At 38.4% G+C, this 13,840-nt stretch overlaps 1 protein-coding gene across 5 annotated transcripts in view; it reads right to left on the reverse strand.

The window, feature by feature from the left end:
* Positions 1-3,893: 3,893 nt before the first annotated feature.
* The window catches only part of RASGRP3 (RAS guanyl releasing protein 3), a 62,293-nt gene continuing 52,346 nt past the window's right edge, over positions 3,894-13,840 (reverse strand). For all 5 annotated transcript variants that reach the window (XM_039342807.1, XM_039342808.1, XM_039342809.1 and 2 more), the window contains exons 12-17: positions 13,134-13,249; positions 11,380-11,527; positions 11,068-11,104; positions 9,135-9,260; positions 6,222-6,574; positions 3,894-4,766 (exon numbers count right to left, since the gene is read on the reverse strand). In XM_039342807.1, coding sequence (XP_039198741.1) covers positions 4,758-4,766; positions 6,222-6,574; positions 9,135-9,260; positions 11,068-11,104; positions 11,380-11,527; positions 13,134-13,249 — 789 coding nt within the window. In that variant the 3' untranslated portion in view covers positions 3,894-4,757. The remainder of the gene's footprint in view (positions 4,767-6,221; positions 6,575-9,134; positions 9,261-11,067; positions 11,105-11,379; positions 11,528-13,133; positions 13,250-13,840) is intronic.

The raw sequence follows: 13,840 nt of genomic DNA on the forward strand, positions 1-13,840 counted from the left end.
TAAGATTGTAAAAAATAATTGGATTGGCGGGCAGAGTTCTGCAGTAGACTGGAGATGAAAAGAAAATGTATCTTATCTCGAGGAGAAGCATTCCTATCTAGCAGGAACTGATTGTGCTTTATCACTGATACTAAATTACTTCTGGCAGAGCAATTTTTAGAAAGCTGTTAAATATATTGGTTCACTTTACAGGGGCACCAATTAATTTTTCATCCAGGTTTGTATTGCAGTCTTTGATTCATCAAACCCATTTGTTCCAGTCTGTAGTTACCAGGGCTTTTTTTCTCATAGATTGCCCAGAACGGAGTTCCGGCACCTTTTTTGGATGGAACCTTGTAGGGTAGGCAAGGCGGGTTATATGACATATGTGAGTTCTGGCACCTTTTTTTTTTTTTTAAAGAAAAAAAGCACGGGTAGTTACCAAGTATGCATATTTTAAAGTCAGTGTGCTAAAACTGTATTGAGAATTCTGGTCACCAGGTTCTGAAAATAAGATATTTATAGCTCAGTAAAAATAGTTCCTAAACGCTCTGATATTTGCAGCATAAAACAGTTCATGGTTTTAAAAATCTCCACTAGGTGTTGCTCCTGATTCACAACTAAAAATATTTAATTCTTGTTAATCACTGGATTAGAGGGTGGGGTTCTATATCATATGTAGAAACTCCTGCATATACGTCTTTAAATTTTTGTGGCAACTTTTTTTTTTTTTTAAAAAAAGGCTTCTGTGTATGGTGCCAATAGTGCAAATAACATTTCAAGTAATTAGTATCTTGGAAATCTTTGCTGGGTTTCCTGAGTATTACTGCCACTTTAGATGGATGAGGAGACTCTTTAGAAATCTATATATATGTTAGGTGAATCAAATAAATATAAGAAATTATAACAGTGAATTAACAGCTTGTATATTGCATTGTGGATATTGATATGTCAACATATAATAAGAATTACAGAGCAGCTAGCACAAACGGGCAATCCCTGTGTAAGATATTTCAATCTACAGGCAACTACGATAGCGTGAAATCTTGACAGGGGAAGAAGTTTGCTATGTGGAAGTAACAAAAATTATTCTTGGCTGTAGAGCTCAGCAGTTTTCTAACTCTTTGTTTTGTATGTACAAAAATCGGCAGGTTCAAAAAAAACCCTTGTGTTGAGCTTGTTTCTCATCAACTGCAGTTTCTTGATAACATCATGGAAATGCTCTATCGGGGGTTTTCTTTGACTTCCTGGTCTAGCCAACAGAAAACAACCAATATTTTAGGTCCAAAATAATTTGTTAACATACATTAAAATAAGATACAGTAATTGAGGAAGTCCTTGGCACAAGGCCAACTAAAATGATCAATTATTTATTTTTTGTATCCTAGGGAATTTCAAGAGATATGGAAAGTGAATGTTAATTAGTAACTCACTAGTAGAAAGGTGATAGATACATATATAAAAAGGCTGCTCCATAAGCAGAACTGATCATTTTATGTGCTTCTATTTCTAACTGCCTCTGGTGTGAATTATGTAGTAATACATACAGGCTCTTATCTGGATCTAAAATAAGTCACTGAATTGTAGGAAAGGGTTCTTATTCTGCCTGCAATAAATGGATTTTTTTTCAGGGATGGTATAATTTCCAAGGAAAAATATATAATCTGTCAGCTAGGAGATGGTTAAAAAAAATGAAGTTGACACTCAGGAGTAGCTAAAATAATCAGAAGATACAAAACATCTAATTTTTAAATCTTAATACTGTTGAGTAAGCACCAGAATATCATACTGTACAGTGAGAGAAAAAATTATTTGATCTGCTGATTTTGTACATTTGCCAACTGACAAAGAAATGATCAGTCTATAATTATAATGGTAGGTTTATTTTAACAGCGAGAGACAGAATAACAACAAAAAAATCCAGAAAAATACATTTCAAAAAAGCATAAATTAATTTGCATTTTAATGAGTGAAATAAGTATTTGACTCCTTCGCAAAACATGACTTAATACTTGGTGACAAAACCCTTGTTGGCAATCACAGAGGTCAGATATTTCTTGTAGTTGGTCACCAGGTTTGCACACATCTCAGGAGGGATTTTGTCCCACTCCTCTTTGCAGATTCTCTCCAAGTCATTAAGGTTTCAAGGCTGACGTTTGGGAGTTGGAATCTTCAGCTCCCTCCATAGATTTTCTATGGGATTAAGGTCTGGAGACTGGCTAGGCCACTTAATGTGCTGCTTTTTGAGCCACTCCTTTGTTGCCTTGGCCATGTGTTTTGGGTCATTGTCATGTTGGAATACCCATCCACGACCCATTTTCAATGCCCTGGCTGAGGGAAGGAGGTTCTCACCCAAAATTTGAAGATACGTGGCCCCGTCCATCATCCCTTTGATGTGGTGAAGTTGTCCTGTCCCCTTAGCAGGAAAACACCTCAAAAGCATAATGTATCCTCCTGCATGTTTGAAAGTAGGGATGGTGTTCTTGGGGTCATATGCAGCATTCCTCCTCCAATCAGCAAGTTGAGTTGATGCCAAAGAGTTCGATTTTGGTCTCATTTGACCACAACACTTTCACCCAGTTCTTCTCTGCATCATTCAGGTGTTCATTGGCAAACTTCAGATGGGCCTGTACATGTGCTTTCTTGAGCAGGGGAACCTTGCGAGTGCTGCAAGATTTCAGTCTTTCACTGCGTAGTGTGTTACCAGTTGTTTTCTTGGTGACTATAGTCCCAGCTGCCTTGATAGCGGTATCATTGACAAGATCCTCCCATGTAGTTCTGGGCTGATTCCTCACTGTTCACATGATCATTGAAACTCCATAAAGTAAGATGTTGCATGGAGCCCCAGACTGAGGGAGATTGACAGTTATTTTGTGTTTCTTCCATTTGCAAATAATCACACGAACTGTTGTCACTTCACCAAGCTGCTTGGTGATAGTCTTGTAGCTCATTCCAGCCTTGTGTAGGTCTACAATCTTGTCCCTGACATCCTTGGACACCTCTTTGGTCTTGGCCATAATGGAGAGTTTGGGATCAGATTGATGGATTGCTTCTGTGGACATGTCTTTTATACAGGTAAGAAGCTGAGATTAGGAGCACTCCCTTTAAGAGAGTACTCCCAATCTCAGCTCATTACCTGTGTAAAAGACACCTGGGAGCCAGAAATCTTGCTGATTGATAGGGGATCAAATACTTATTTCACTCATTAAAATGCAAATCAATTTATAACTTTTTTGAAATGCGTTTTCTGGATTTTTGTTATTCTGTCTCTCACTGTTAAAGTAGACTGATTATTTCTCTGTCAGTGCAAAGAAATTTTGTACAAATGCACAAATCAGCAGGGGATCAAACATTTTTTTCACTCACTGTAGTTGTTTGCAAACAATGCAAAAATGCTGAATTTTTTTTAAATGGTTAAATCTTATGATTTCAAGGCCAGCAATTCGGTTTACAAATTAAAGCCTTTTCTGGCAATTTGGTTGTAGTAGTACCATATTACAGAAAAATAGAATCTGCTAAATATTAATTTAAAAAAAAGTTCCCTTATATTTTGCAACATAGAATAAGTTATGAATTGAAGTCACTCCAGTTATTTGGATTTAAATAGGCAGATTTCCATATTGTCGAGACAATGCTAATTTTATGATTTCAGAAGAGAAATAAATACCTTTGTGGCCATATCACAGATTAATACTTGTATTCTACATTTGTTGTGGAAAGAGTCTGTGCAACTTACAAGTTAGCCTACAGGATAATGAATGTTTAAAGCAGTTGGATGATTGCAAATAGCCACTTTCAAAGGTACAGCACTGAGTAAAATGAGATATCAGAACGTTACTGAATCTCTAGGTAAGAATACTGATTCTGTCGACTCTTATTTTCATTAAGTGTTCTATATATTATAAAGCATTTGCTATTTATAAAATCCAGTGTTTATTTCCAGTTTGCTAAAAGGTGTGAAAACAACAAAATGGCTCCAACAACCATGACATTAAATATAATACATGTTTACATCATTCTAGGAAACAATGAAAGCAGACTTTTATTCTTCTTTAGCTTGGTGCTTTCCAAGTGTAGTTGGCTCTTAGCCATGCTGGGGATGATGGGAATTGTAAACTGTACTTGGCAGATATTAAGATTGAAGAAAGCTAGGCTAAATTATGCCACCTGAATTCCACAATCTTTCTATACCAAGTATATAATCATATTTCATCCAGTTCTGTGAATTCAATAGCAAGCACACATTGTGGATTATCACAAACTGAATATAAAAATTTAGGTAGCTTCACACTTGTAGTGAGAAATAATACTTTTTTAGGAAAACCCTCAACCTAATAAATCTAATATGTGAATGCAGCCACGGGGGAACCTGAGCTCTTAGTTCCAGATTTCAGTTGTTTATGGGGGATGCCTCAGAATGTGGTAGATTGACAAAATTTGGATCCAGGAATTTTAGTACTGATACTTCTATAAGCCAATATGATTTGGGTACTGATGGTTTTAATAGTGATAGATTCAAAGCCAGGATTTCTGTTGCTGGCAACAGAATTGCGGATGTTCTGCAGTTGTAATGTTTCTTTGTTTTGCATCAGTGCAAGATTGATCAAATTACTTGAGTGAGAAAATAAATAGTGTACTCTTGTCATTAAGCAACTGTCACCAGTGATAAAATCTGATGAATATAACGTTGGTATGAAGTTCAGCCATATCCAGACAATTTATAAAATATCACACAGTTTTCTTGAACTATCTTCTGACAGCAGATTTTCTGCAGCAGATCAGCAAGCCTATAATAAATCAAAGGAAACAATTCTCAGTGTTTTGTTTAGACGAGGTTGACATACATACTTGAAGAGGAAAGACACAAAATTAATGATATCACCAGGCTAGACTGTATCAGTTCAACATGCAGGGATTCTGTGTTTAAACTGTCTATGTTGTATGCTAACATTCATTTGCTGCTAGAGATAAGAATATGACTTTTATCTATTCACCTTGGCATGCTGATTTTCTATCAGCAGGAAGCTTTTAACATATACACTCATTTAGTTTGAAATGGTAAACCGCATGAGGTAGCTTCTATTGTACTATTTATGAACAATTTATAAGGTTGCTTAACTTCATAGTGATTGTTGGCAGCATATGACACTGAAAACAGCATAAAAACAATATAATAGAAAAAATATATTTGGACAAAGTAACGAGACATCCCTAGACATTTTCAGTGGCCTCATTTTCATGTTAAAAACAGGTGGGGTAAGAATGTTGAGCCCTGTGGCATCCCACACTTCAGAAGCTTTAGGCAGAAACTCTCCGTCCCACCAACATCAATAGCAACCAAGCACAGACAAAGGAGAACTACCATAATATGGAACCCACTGTCAGTTCCCACAGGCAACCAGGTATTAATTTTCTCCTCTTGGCTTCACCAGTGATCATCAACAGTTATCACCACTGCTATCTCGCTAACATGTCCCAGTATGAAAAGTGATTGAGAAGGGTTTAGAACAGGGGTCTTCAAACTTGGCCCTTTTATGACTTGTGGACTTCAACTCCTAGAATTCCTCAGCCAGGTACACTGGCTGAGGAATTCTGGGAGTTGAAGTCCACAAGTCATAAAAGGGCCAAGTTTGAAGACCCCTGGTTTAGATAATCTGATCCCTCCAGGATCATATGAAGCCCAGCCTGATTGCCCACAGTATTCAACAACTTTTTCTACAAAGAAATGGTTAGAAACTGTTCTGGACTGTTGAATCCAGCAGTGGTTTTCTGAGGAGAGAGCACACACTGCCTCTTTCAAAGGCAGGCTCAACCATCACCTCCTCATAGAGACTGACACTATCACATTAGATAACCTTCAAACCGATCATTTTTAATTATTGAGTTTTAAATATAAAATTTCTGCACAGCATATGTAATACAGTGGCCAGTCTCAAATACATTGTCATAATAAAGAGGGTATATACAGTAAACATATAATTCCATATGTACATTACTTTAGCTAATGGAAAAAAGTTCCTGAAGATATGCAATAGTCTTTGTTGGTGACTATTTTACCTACTTAGTAATTAAGTTTATATGCTGCACTGATGTATATACTGTTCCTACTGTACATATATATGTCACCAACAAGGCATAATTTGTCCTATAGTTTACAGTTGCAAAAACAGTATGTTAAAATGTATAGTATATTGAGAAGAAAGAATAGGGTTTTAAACCTCTAAGAATGTTATAGTACAAACCTTGACTTTCTGTCTGTCTAGGAGAGTTTCTGTTCCATTTTGATCCATCACATGTACTGTTGTGTCCCTGTTGACTGGAATGTTAGATTTTTCGTTCTCCCATTTTGCAAAACCTTTATTCTTTCCAGATTTACCATGGAACCTGGATTTCATTTTGGGGAAAGTGTGTGATCCTGAATCACCCCAACCTGGTTCATTCCACAGTGGTTCTGTCTGAGTTGCTTGACTAGTGGTTACCCGCTGGAGATGAACTGAAATCTTCTGAGAGCAGCCGGTTACAAGCGTGATTGCTCTGCTGTCAAGATCCTGATTTTGTGGGGTTACAGTGGGGAATTTAAATACTTCATCTTGTACTGTAATATAACAAAGTGCAAATCAATTAAGTTAATGTAAAGTACAAATATGGAACAAATGTTGGTTAGATAGCAAATTAGTTTCAGCTAGGGGAAATGAAAACATCTCTGTAATTTTAAGTCTTCTTTCAGCCCTGGAAAGTGTATATCACATGTGTAATTTAAACAATTTTTCTTTAAGGAATACATTCACATTTCACATCCCACAATTTTGATAGAATTAAACACTGTTTTACTTCTGTCCATCATGTTGGTAAATCAGAAACGTTTTAATTACTTCCACTATCTGGTTTATTCTAGAAGTGTGAGACTATAACTTTCAATATGACAAAACCTACAGTAAATACTGTACTTCTAGAGCAGTGGTTCTCAACCTTTTTAATGCCACAACCCCAACCGGTTGTAAGTCGAGGACTACCCAACCGGTTGTAAGTCGAGGACTACCCAACCGGTCGTAAGTCGAGGACTTTCCCTGCCCGGGAGCGCTGCGCATGCGTGGTGCCGCCCCCTGCACTGGCCGAGGCGTAGCTGGCAAGGGGCAGCGAGGGCGCAGGGCGACCACTGGCTGGGCCACCAGCTGGCCCAGCCCAAGGGAGGTAAGGCACCCACCGGGCCCCACGCACACCAGCAACCTTCCCTGTGCCCACCGGCCTCCCACCTCCCACCCCTGGCCCTCTTTTACTTACATTTTTAGTAGTTGCTCAGCAGGGAGGGGTGGAAACTTCCAGACAGCTCGCCTTCGCTGCAGACAACTTGCAGCACCATTTGCAGACTGGGGCTTTTGGCGGGCTCAGCAGGACAGAGACAGCCTGGACAATTCCTATTGGCTTTTGAAAACCAATAGAATCAGACTCTATTCAAGAGAGTCTATTCTATTGGCTTTCAAAAGCCAATAGAATAAAAGGGAGTAGCACAGCCAAGGAAAAGGGGAAAAAAATGGCAGACTGCGTTGTTTGGCGACCTCCGTGAAATGGTCGTTCGACCCCAAATGGGGTCCCGACCCACAGGTTGAGAACCACTGTTCTAGAGTACAGAGCATAGACTTGGAGAAAGCTGATCTGCAATAACCAATAATTTAAATGTGTAACATTTTATACATAATTCAAGAAACCTCCAAATTGTCAGCTTAAAAATCAAACACTTAAAGTCCTAGTAAGCAAATAATCCTACAAATTTCTTCAAGACCAGCTAATCTCACTTAATAATTTTACAAAGAATATCTTTCTTTCAAAACTATAAATAGGTCAATGTAGTCAATAGCATTAAACATCTTATGTTCAAGCATGATTTGCACTTTTAATCTATTTTGAAGCTCCAGGTCTGCATCCATCTAATAGTAAAAAAAACTATTTTTTCAGACCCATGAAATGTTTTGCTATCTTTTGTTCTTTTCATTAAATTGGAAGATCACATTTATTTCCTAACTAAAGCAGAGTTGCACAAGTAGATTTGTATTTCATACTTTTTCTAATTGTCTTTTCACATCTGATAAAATCACATAATCAAAATCCAAGGCTGTAAAAGGTTTAATTAATAGGAAATTATCCTTAACATATCCTTTTAGGGTTCTTGAAGTATTTATAAGCTATCTTTCTGGCCATCCACGCAGATAGGGTTTCCTGAAAAAGGAAGGAGTGGGAACTGAACTTTCTTGGGTTTCTTTTCTTCCTTGAAAACATTTTGCTTCTCATTTAAGAAGCTTCTTCAGTTCTGAATGAGAAATGAAACATTTTCAAGGATGACTCCCTCCCCTCAAGAAAGTCCAGTTGCCTTTTGAAAAGCACCTTTGGGACAACCATGATCTGGATGATTGAGAATCTCCATAGACATTTTCCAAGGAAGTGCATTCTACAGCAATGTTACCTGTCTCTTATGTAAGACATTTTTAAGAGACTCTTCTGCTGACCTTAAGGTCTGAACAGATACATGTTAAGATGGCTTGACTCTCTCAAAGACTTCCTAACGATTTAAACTTTTCAAAGTTAAAGCCAGTCTTTTAAACCACCATTTCCTTGACCTTTCCAAAAGAGATCTCTTCACACATCAGATAACTATGCTGGAAACTATTTGGGTGAACATAAGAAACACAAATAGTGAATTACTGTTGTGGCACAATTGACCCTCAACAAAAATTGAACTCTTTGTTTCAGATACTGGGCTTCATTTCAGGATACTTGCAAGCAACAGCTACACAAATCTTCTTATACCCACAGCAAGAATTCCATATGAAATGCAACAGTGATAATGAAACTTGTATACCATCTCTAAAAGACTCTTGAGTTGCTGTCAAATATAGATGAGTGCTCTGGTGTGGTGATGTATCCCTAGCCAGAAGTGGGAGAATTGGAATAATCAACTATCTCATTGGGAGGGGATACCCCATTAAAATAATTTCAGGCTTTCTTAAGCAACTGTGAAAAAAATAGGGTCCCTTAAATCATAACAAAAGCTGTTTATTTCACAAGGACAATTAGTGCATTCGAGACACTCATTTCAAATATTGTTGGAACATGAAAAGCGTGGGTTAAACAATCAGCCACGAGACATGGTGTTCTCTTACCTGCAGGCAGCGATGGACTATTGGGCAAAGAACCGTGACTGCTGTTCAGTGAAGTCCCCCTGGCAAATTTCCTACAAGCTAGAACTAGCAGATCTCTGCACTGTTTATGACAGTTGGCACCACAATCTGGAGTAAATCACCAGCAAGGGAATAAAGAATAGTTTTGGTGAACTGCTATGTCCAAAATGAGGTAGGCCAGCATAAACTTTGCATTTATAAAACATTTTCAAAAATCAGAAGTAAAAACCCTAGATAACTAGTATTATGTGCATGGCAATAGAACATGCAGTGTGGCACTCAAAGGGGTATAGGGCATATTCCTATGAAATAATGGCAGGCATATTTGTTCTTTCCAACTTTTTGGCACTTATAATGCAGCTTGAATAGATTGCCAAAATGGTACAACTATTGCTGTGGAGAAAGTATGTTTGGAATCTCATGGGGAGATACTGGGGCAGCATGTAATATGGACTGAAGAAGAAGCTGGTAGAAAAAAGATTAAAAACTGATATATCTACTACCTCTTCATTCCAACTCTCACAATCCCAAAGTATTTTTTCTACAAAAAATAAGACTTATAGATTTATTCATTACTTTAAAATCTCTTTCTCACATTCCCTCACTGGTCTCAAAAAATTAATTGCTTTCAAAGAACCAGTTTCTCAACTGAATAAGATCAGTTCATTTTCTGTATAAAAATATAAGCAAAATAGACAACATTGCAAGGTAGCTAAAGTAAAGCATATTTGAATCCCAGTTAATTTAATGGAATTTAAATGTTAGTAAGAGGAACCTGTAAAAATAGACCAACATAGACATCATCATCATCATCATCATCATCATCATCATCATCATCATCATCATCATCATCATCATAAAGTTGGAAGGGACCTTGGAGGTCATCTAGTCCAACCCCCTGCTCAGGCAGGAAACCCTACACCATTTCAGACAAATGGCTGTCCAGTCTCTTCTTAAAAACTTCCAGTGTTGGAGGATTTACTGCTTCTGGAGGCAGGTTGTTCCACTGATTAATTGTTCTCACTGTCAGGAAGTTTCTCCTTAGTTCTAGGTTGCTTCTGTCCTTGATTAGTTTCCACCCGTTGCTTCTTGTCCTGCCTTCAGGTGCTTTGGAAAATAGCTTAATTCCCTCTTCTTTATGGCAGCCCCTGAGATATTGGAATACTGCTATCATGTCCCCCCTTGTCCTTCTCTTTGTTAAACTAGACATACCCAATTCTAGCAACAGTTCCTTATATGTTTTAGCCTCCAGTCCCCTAATCATCTCTGTTGCTTTGTTGTCACATGGTCTAATAGTTGAGGCAGTCAAAATACTGACAGGATAGACAGGTAGTCTATCCTGTCAGTATTTTGACTGCCTCAACTATTAGACCATGTGACACCTTGCATGCTATTTCCCCTCTAAAATGCATTTTTCTAATCCTGACTACCAGCTATTTCTGCCTGACATGGCTCCTTTATACTGCCAGATGTAATGTATTCAAGCATTATTAGTCTCAGCTGCAGGCTGTTGTTAGGGGAAGCAGCATACTATTTATATATGTTGAGAAAATTAAGTCAGGAAGTATTCTGCACGGACTCTAAAGCTGAGCAGAAAGGATTATGCTCTAGTTTCTTAATAAGATTTATGGATGAATTCATAGAAAATTGCCAAGAGGCAGCCAGGCAGGTGAAAATGCCCCATTTTTCTGCTTCCCCCAAATAACTAGTGGTCAGGAGTGGAATACTGGTTAAAAATTGAAGTAAGACTAAACAAGGCTGTAATTCAGAAGCGTAGCAGTAGAGTAAGCATGCATAGGAATGGCATTAACCTGAATGCAAAAATGTATAGAATGGCATTTTACCAGCAATCAAAAGGCTGAATATTAAAAAAAAAAGACCTAGAAACTAAATGGCCATGCATGATTTACAGTACCTTTGCATCTGTAGCCTTGCTTGATTATACCCCAGAGCTGTAATTAAAGACAAAAGAAATAAAAAAGAAAGCCGGAAGGAACACAACCTCCTTATGAACGTAGTAACAATGGCTACAAAAGCACAAACAGGAAATTACTCCACTCAACACCCTTCCTGTTAGAAAGAACTATCCATTCAACTGTGAGACTTTGCCCTCACATTCCATTGCCTCCAAATGAAACAGCACAGAACTGATTCAACAGGTCACAACTGTACTATTACTTATCCCTTAACCCATCTCAATCCCCACATTCCATCATTGTATACTTACAAATCCAGCACAATGTTCACAGAAAGTTGGCTTAAGATAGGTCATCTCTTGGAAGTTATGTATAAAACCTGGTCCCATTTTACACTGTAGCTGTGACTTAGCCCTTAGAAAATATGCCATCATTTCTCCTTTGCTGATAAGACCATCCCTGTTTTTTTTTAAAAAAAAAGGAAGGGAAAGGGAAATCAGTCGTCACCATGCTATAGAAAACAACAGAATTCTGGCTTTTTTCCCAGGGGGTTGATTCCTCCAATTTCTGAAAGGCAGTACTTCAACAGACATGATTTCAAAACCTTCTGATACTTTTTTGGTCAAAAAAAAAAAAAAAATTCTAAGCAGAATTTTGCGCAGGAACACTCCTGCTGGCAGAGCTTTGGATCCAACTTTTCACAAATTTCCCCCCAAACACGTGGATATTGGTAATGCTGACCATGAATTCCCTATCCATATATTTTCCTTGGGAGCTAGGGGATCAGTGTTCAGACTGTGATTCATTCATCCATTTGTATTAAACGGTCTAAGAAAAAGCACTGTAAATGCAAAATGGGAATACACAGGTAGTCCTTGACTTACATCCATCCATTTAGCAAATGTTCAAAGTTACAATGAAAAAAGTGACTTATGACCAATCCTCACACTTACAACCATCGCAGAATTCCTGTGGTCACGTGGTCAGAATTTGGGCCACTTGGCCTCCAGCATGTATGTACAACAGATGCAGCATCCCGGGGTCATGTGATCCCCATTTGCAACCTTCTGCCAGCCTCTGGCAAAGTCAATGGAGGAAGCTAGATTCATTTAATGACTGTGTGATTCATTTAATAACTGCAGTGATTTGCTTAACAAATGTGGCAAAAAGGTCATAAAATGGGGCACACGTCACTTAGCAACTTCCTTGCTTAGCAACACAAATTCTGGTCTCAATTGTAGTCCTAAGTCGAGGACTACCTGTATAAGTCATCTGTCCCTTGGAGCAGGGGTCCACAATCCCTGCTCCGTGGACCAGCACCGCTCCATGACATGTCAGAAACTGGGGCATGAAAATAAGCGAATCCCTATCCATGGGATGCAAGTAGCACACAAAACCATACCCCCTCCAGTTCATGGAAAAACCACTGTCCATGAAACTGGTCTCTGGTGTCTAAAAGGTTGGGGGCTGCTGCTTTGGGGTACTGAGATGATGACTGAGAAAGACTGGTATCAATCTTGACCACTATAGAAAAGCTGGAGATAATTTAAAAGAAATGAACACTGCAGGGTTGGTCACTGAGACCAGAGGTTTAGACTTTCGGGTTTTTGGATTTGAGCTGGAGCCCATCTTCAGGGAACGTCTCTCTACTAGAATGTGCATCTTGCAACATTATCCTGGGACACACACATATATATGTTCAGAAATTAAGATTGCAAATCTGTACATATGTAACTCAGAATATACCTGAATGACAAAATTAGGATTTACACTTGATAAATGTGTATGTAAGTGGCAGGGCCTAGCTGGCAGTTCCAAGTAAACTAAGCTAGGCATAGCAGGTTAGTAATTGGAAAAGAGATCACCAGGAAATACCAAAGGTGAAAGTTACAATGGAAAATAAAAAGAGCCTCTTGGAGAAAGAAAGTATAAACCCCACCAATTCTTAGAAAGCCAGAAACTGAAGTGTGTATGTGTGTGTGTGTGGGGGGGAATTGAAGAATATCATTGCTCTTAAACGCGAATGAGGTTGCATTAAAAATAATATCAAGAGCAGGACACTTACTGATCTTTGTCTAATACACAGAATGAGTCCAGAAAAGGAAAATTTGCTGCTATACTTTCAAAGTCTTCTTGTGAAATATAGCCATCATGGTCATGGTCATAATTCTTAAAAACAGACTGAAGATGCAAGGAAATAAGAAAAGGAGAAGAAAATGTCAAATGATTATAGACAACAAAGCAGAGGGGTGCATCCTAAAATCAAAGCTCAGTATAGGTATAAATGCAGTTAAGAGCTGAATAAAAGAAGATGCGGTAAGCCATGGCTAGTATTCCTTAATATTCCGTCTTTATTATTTTTATAAGCAACTCACATCTGTGAGCATATCTAATACTCTTTCCTCCCCCTATTTTCCCCACAACAGCAATTCTGTGAGGTGAGTTGGGATGATTGACTGGTGCAGAGTCATCCAGCAGGTTTCCATGGCTAAGGCAAGACTAGAACTCACAGTCTCCTGGTTTCTAGCCTGGTGCCTTAACCACTAGAGCTGTGGTGGCGAACCTATGGCACGCATGCCACAGGTGGCACGCAGAGCCCTCTCTGTGGGCACCCGGGCTGTCGCCCCAGTCCTAGACCTTCAGCTGGGTTTTATAAAACCTTTTCGCTTTAGGCCTCCACCGCTGTGTGCAAAAAAAAAAAAAAAAAAGGTTCAATCAATCAATTTCAACTTCTCGCGGGGAAAAAAAAATCTCACAAAGTTGGAATTGATT

Source organism: Crotalus tigris, unplaced genomic scaffold (assembly GCF_016545835.1).
Source record: "Crotalus tigris isolate CLP2741 ecotype Arizona unplaced genomic scaffold, ASM1654583v1 scf7180000017812.1200847, whole genome shotgun sequence".
In the NCBI taxonomy this organism is placed as follows: Eukaryota; Metazoa; Chordata; class Lepidosauria; order Squamata; family Viperidae; genus Crotalus; species Crotalus tigris.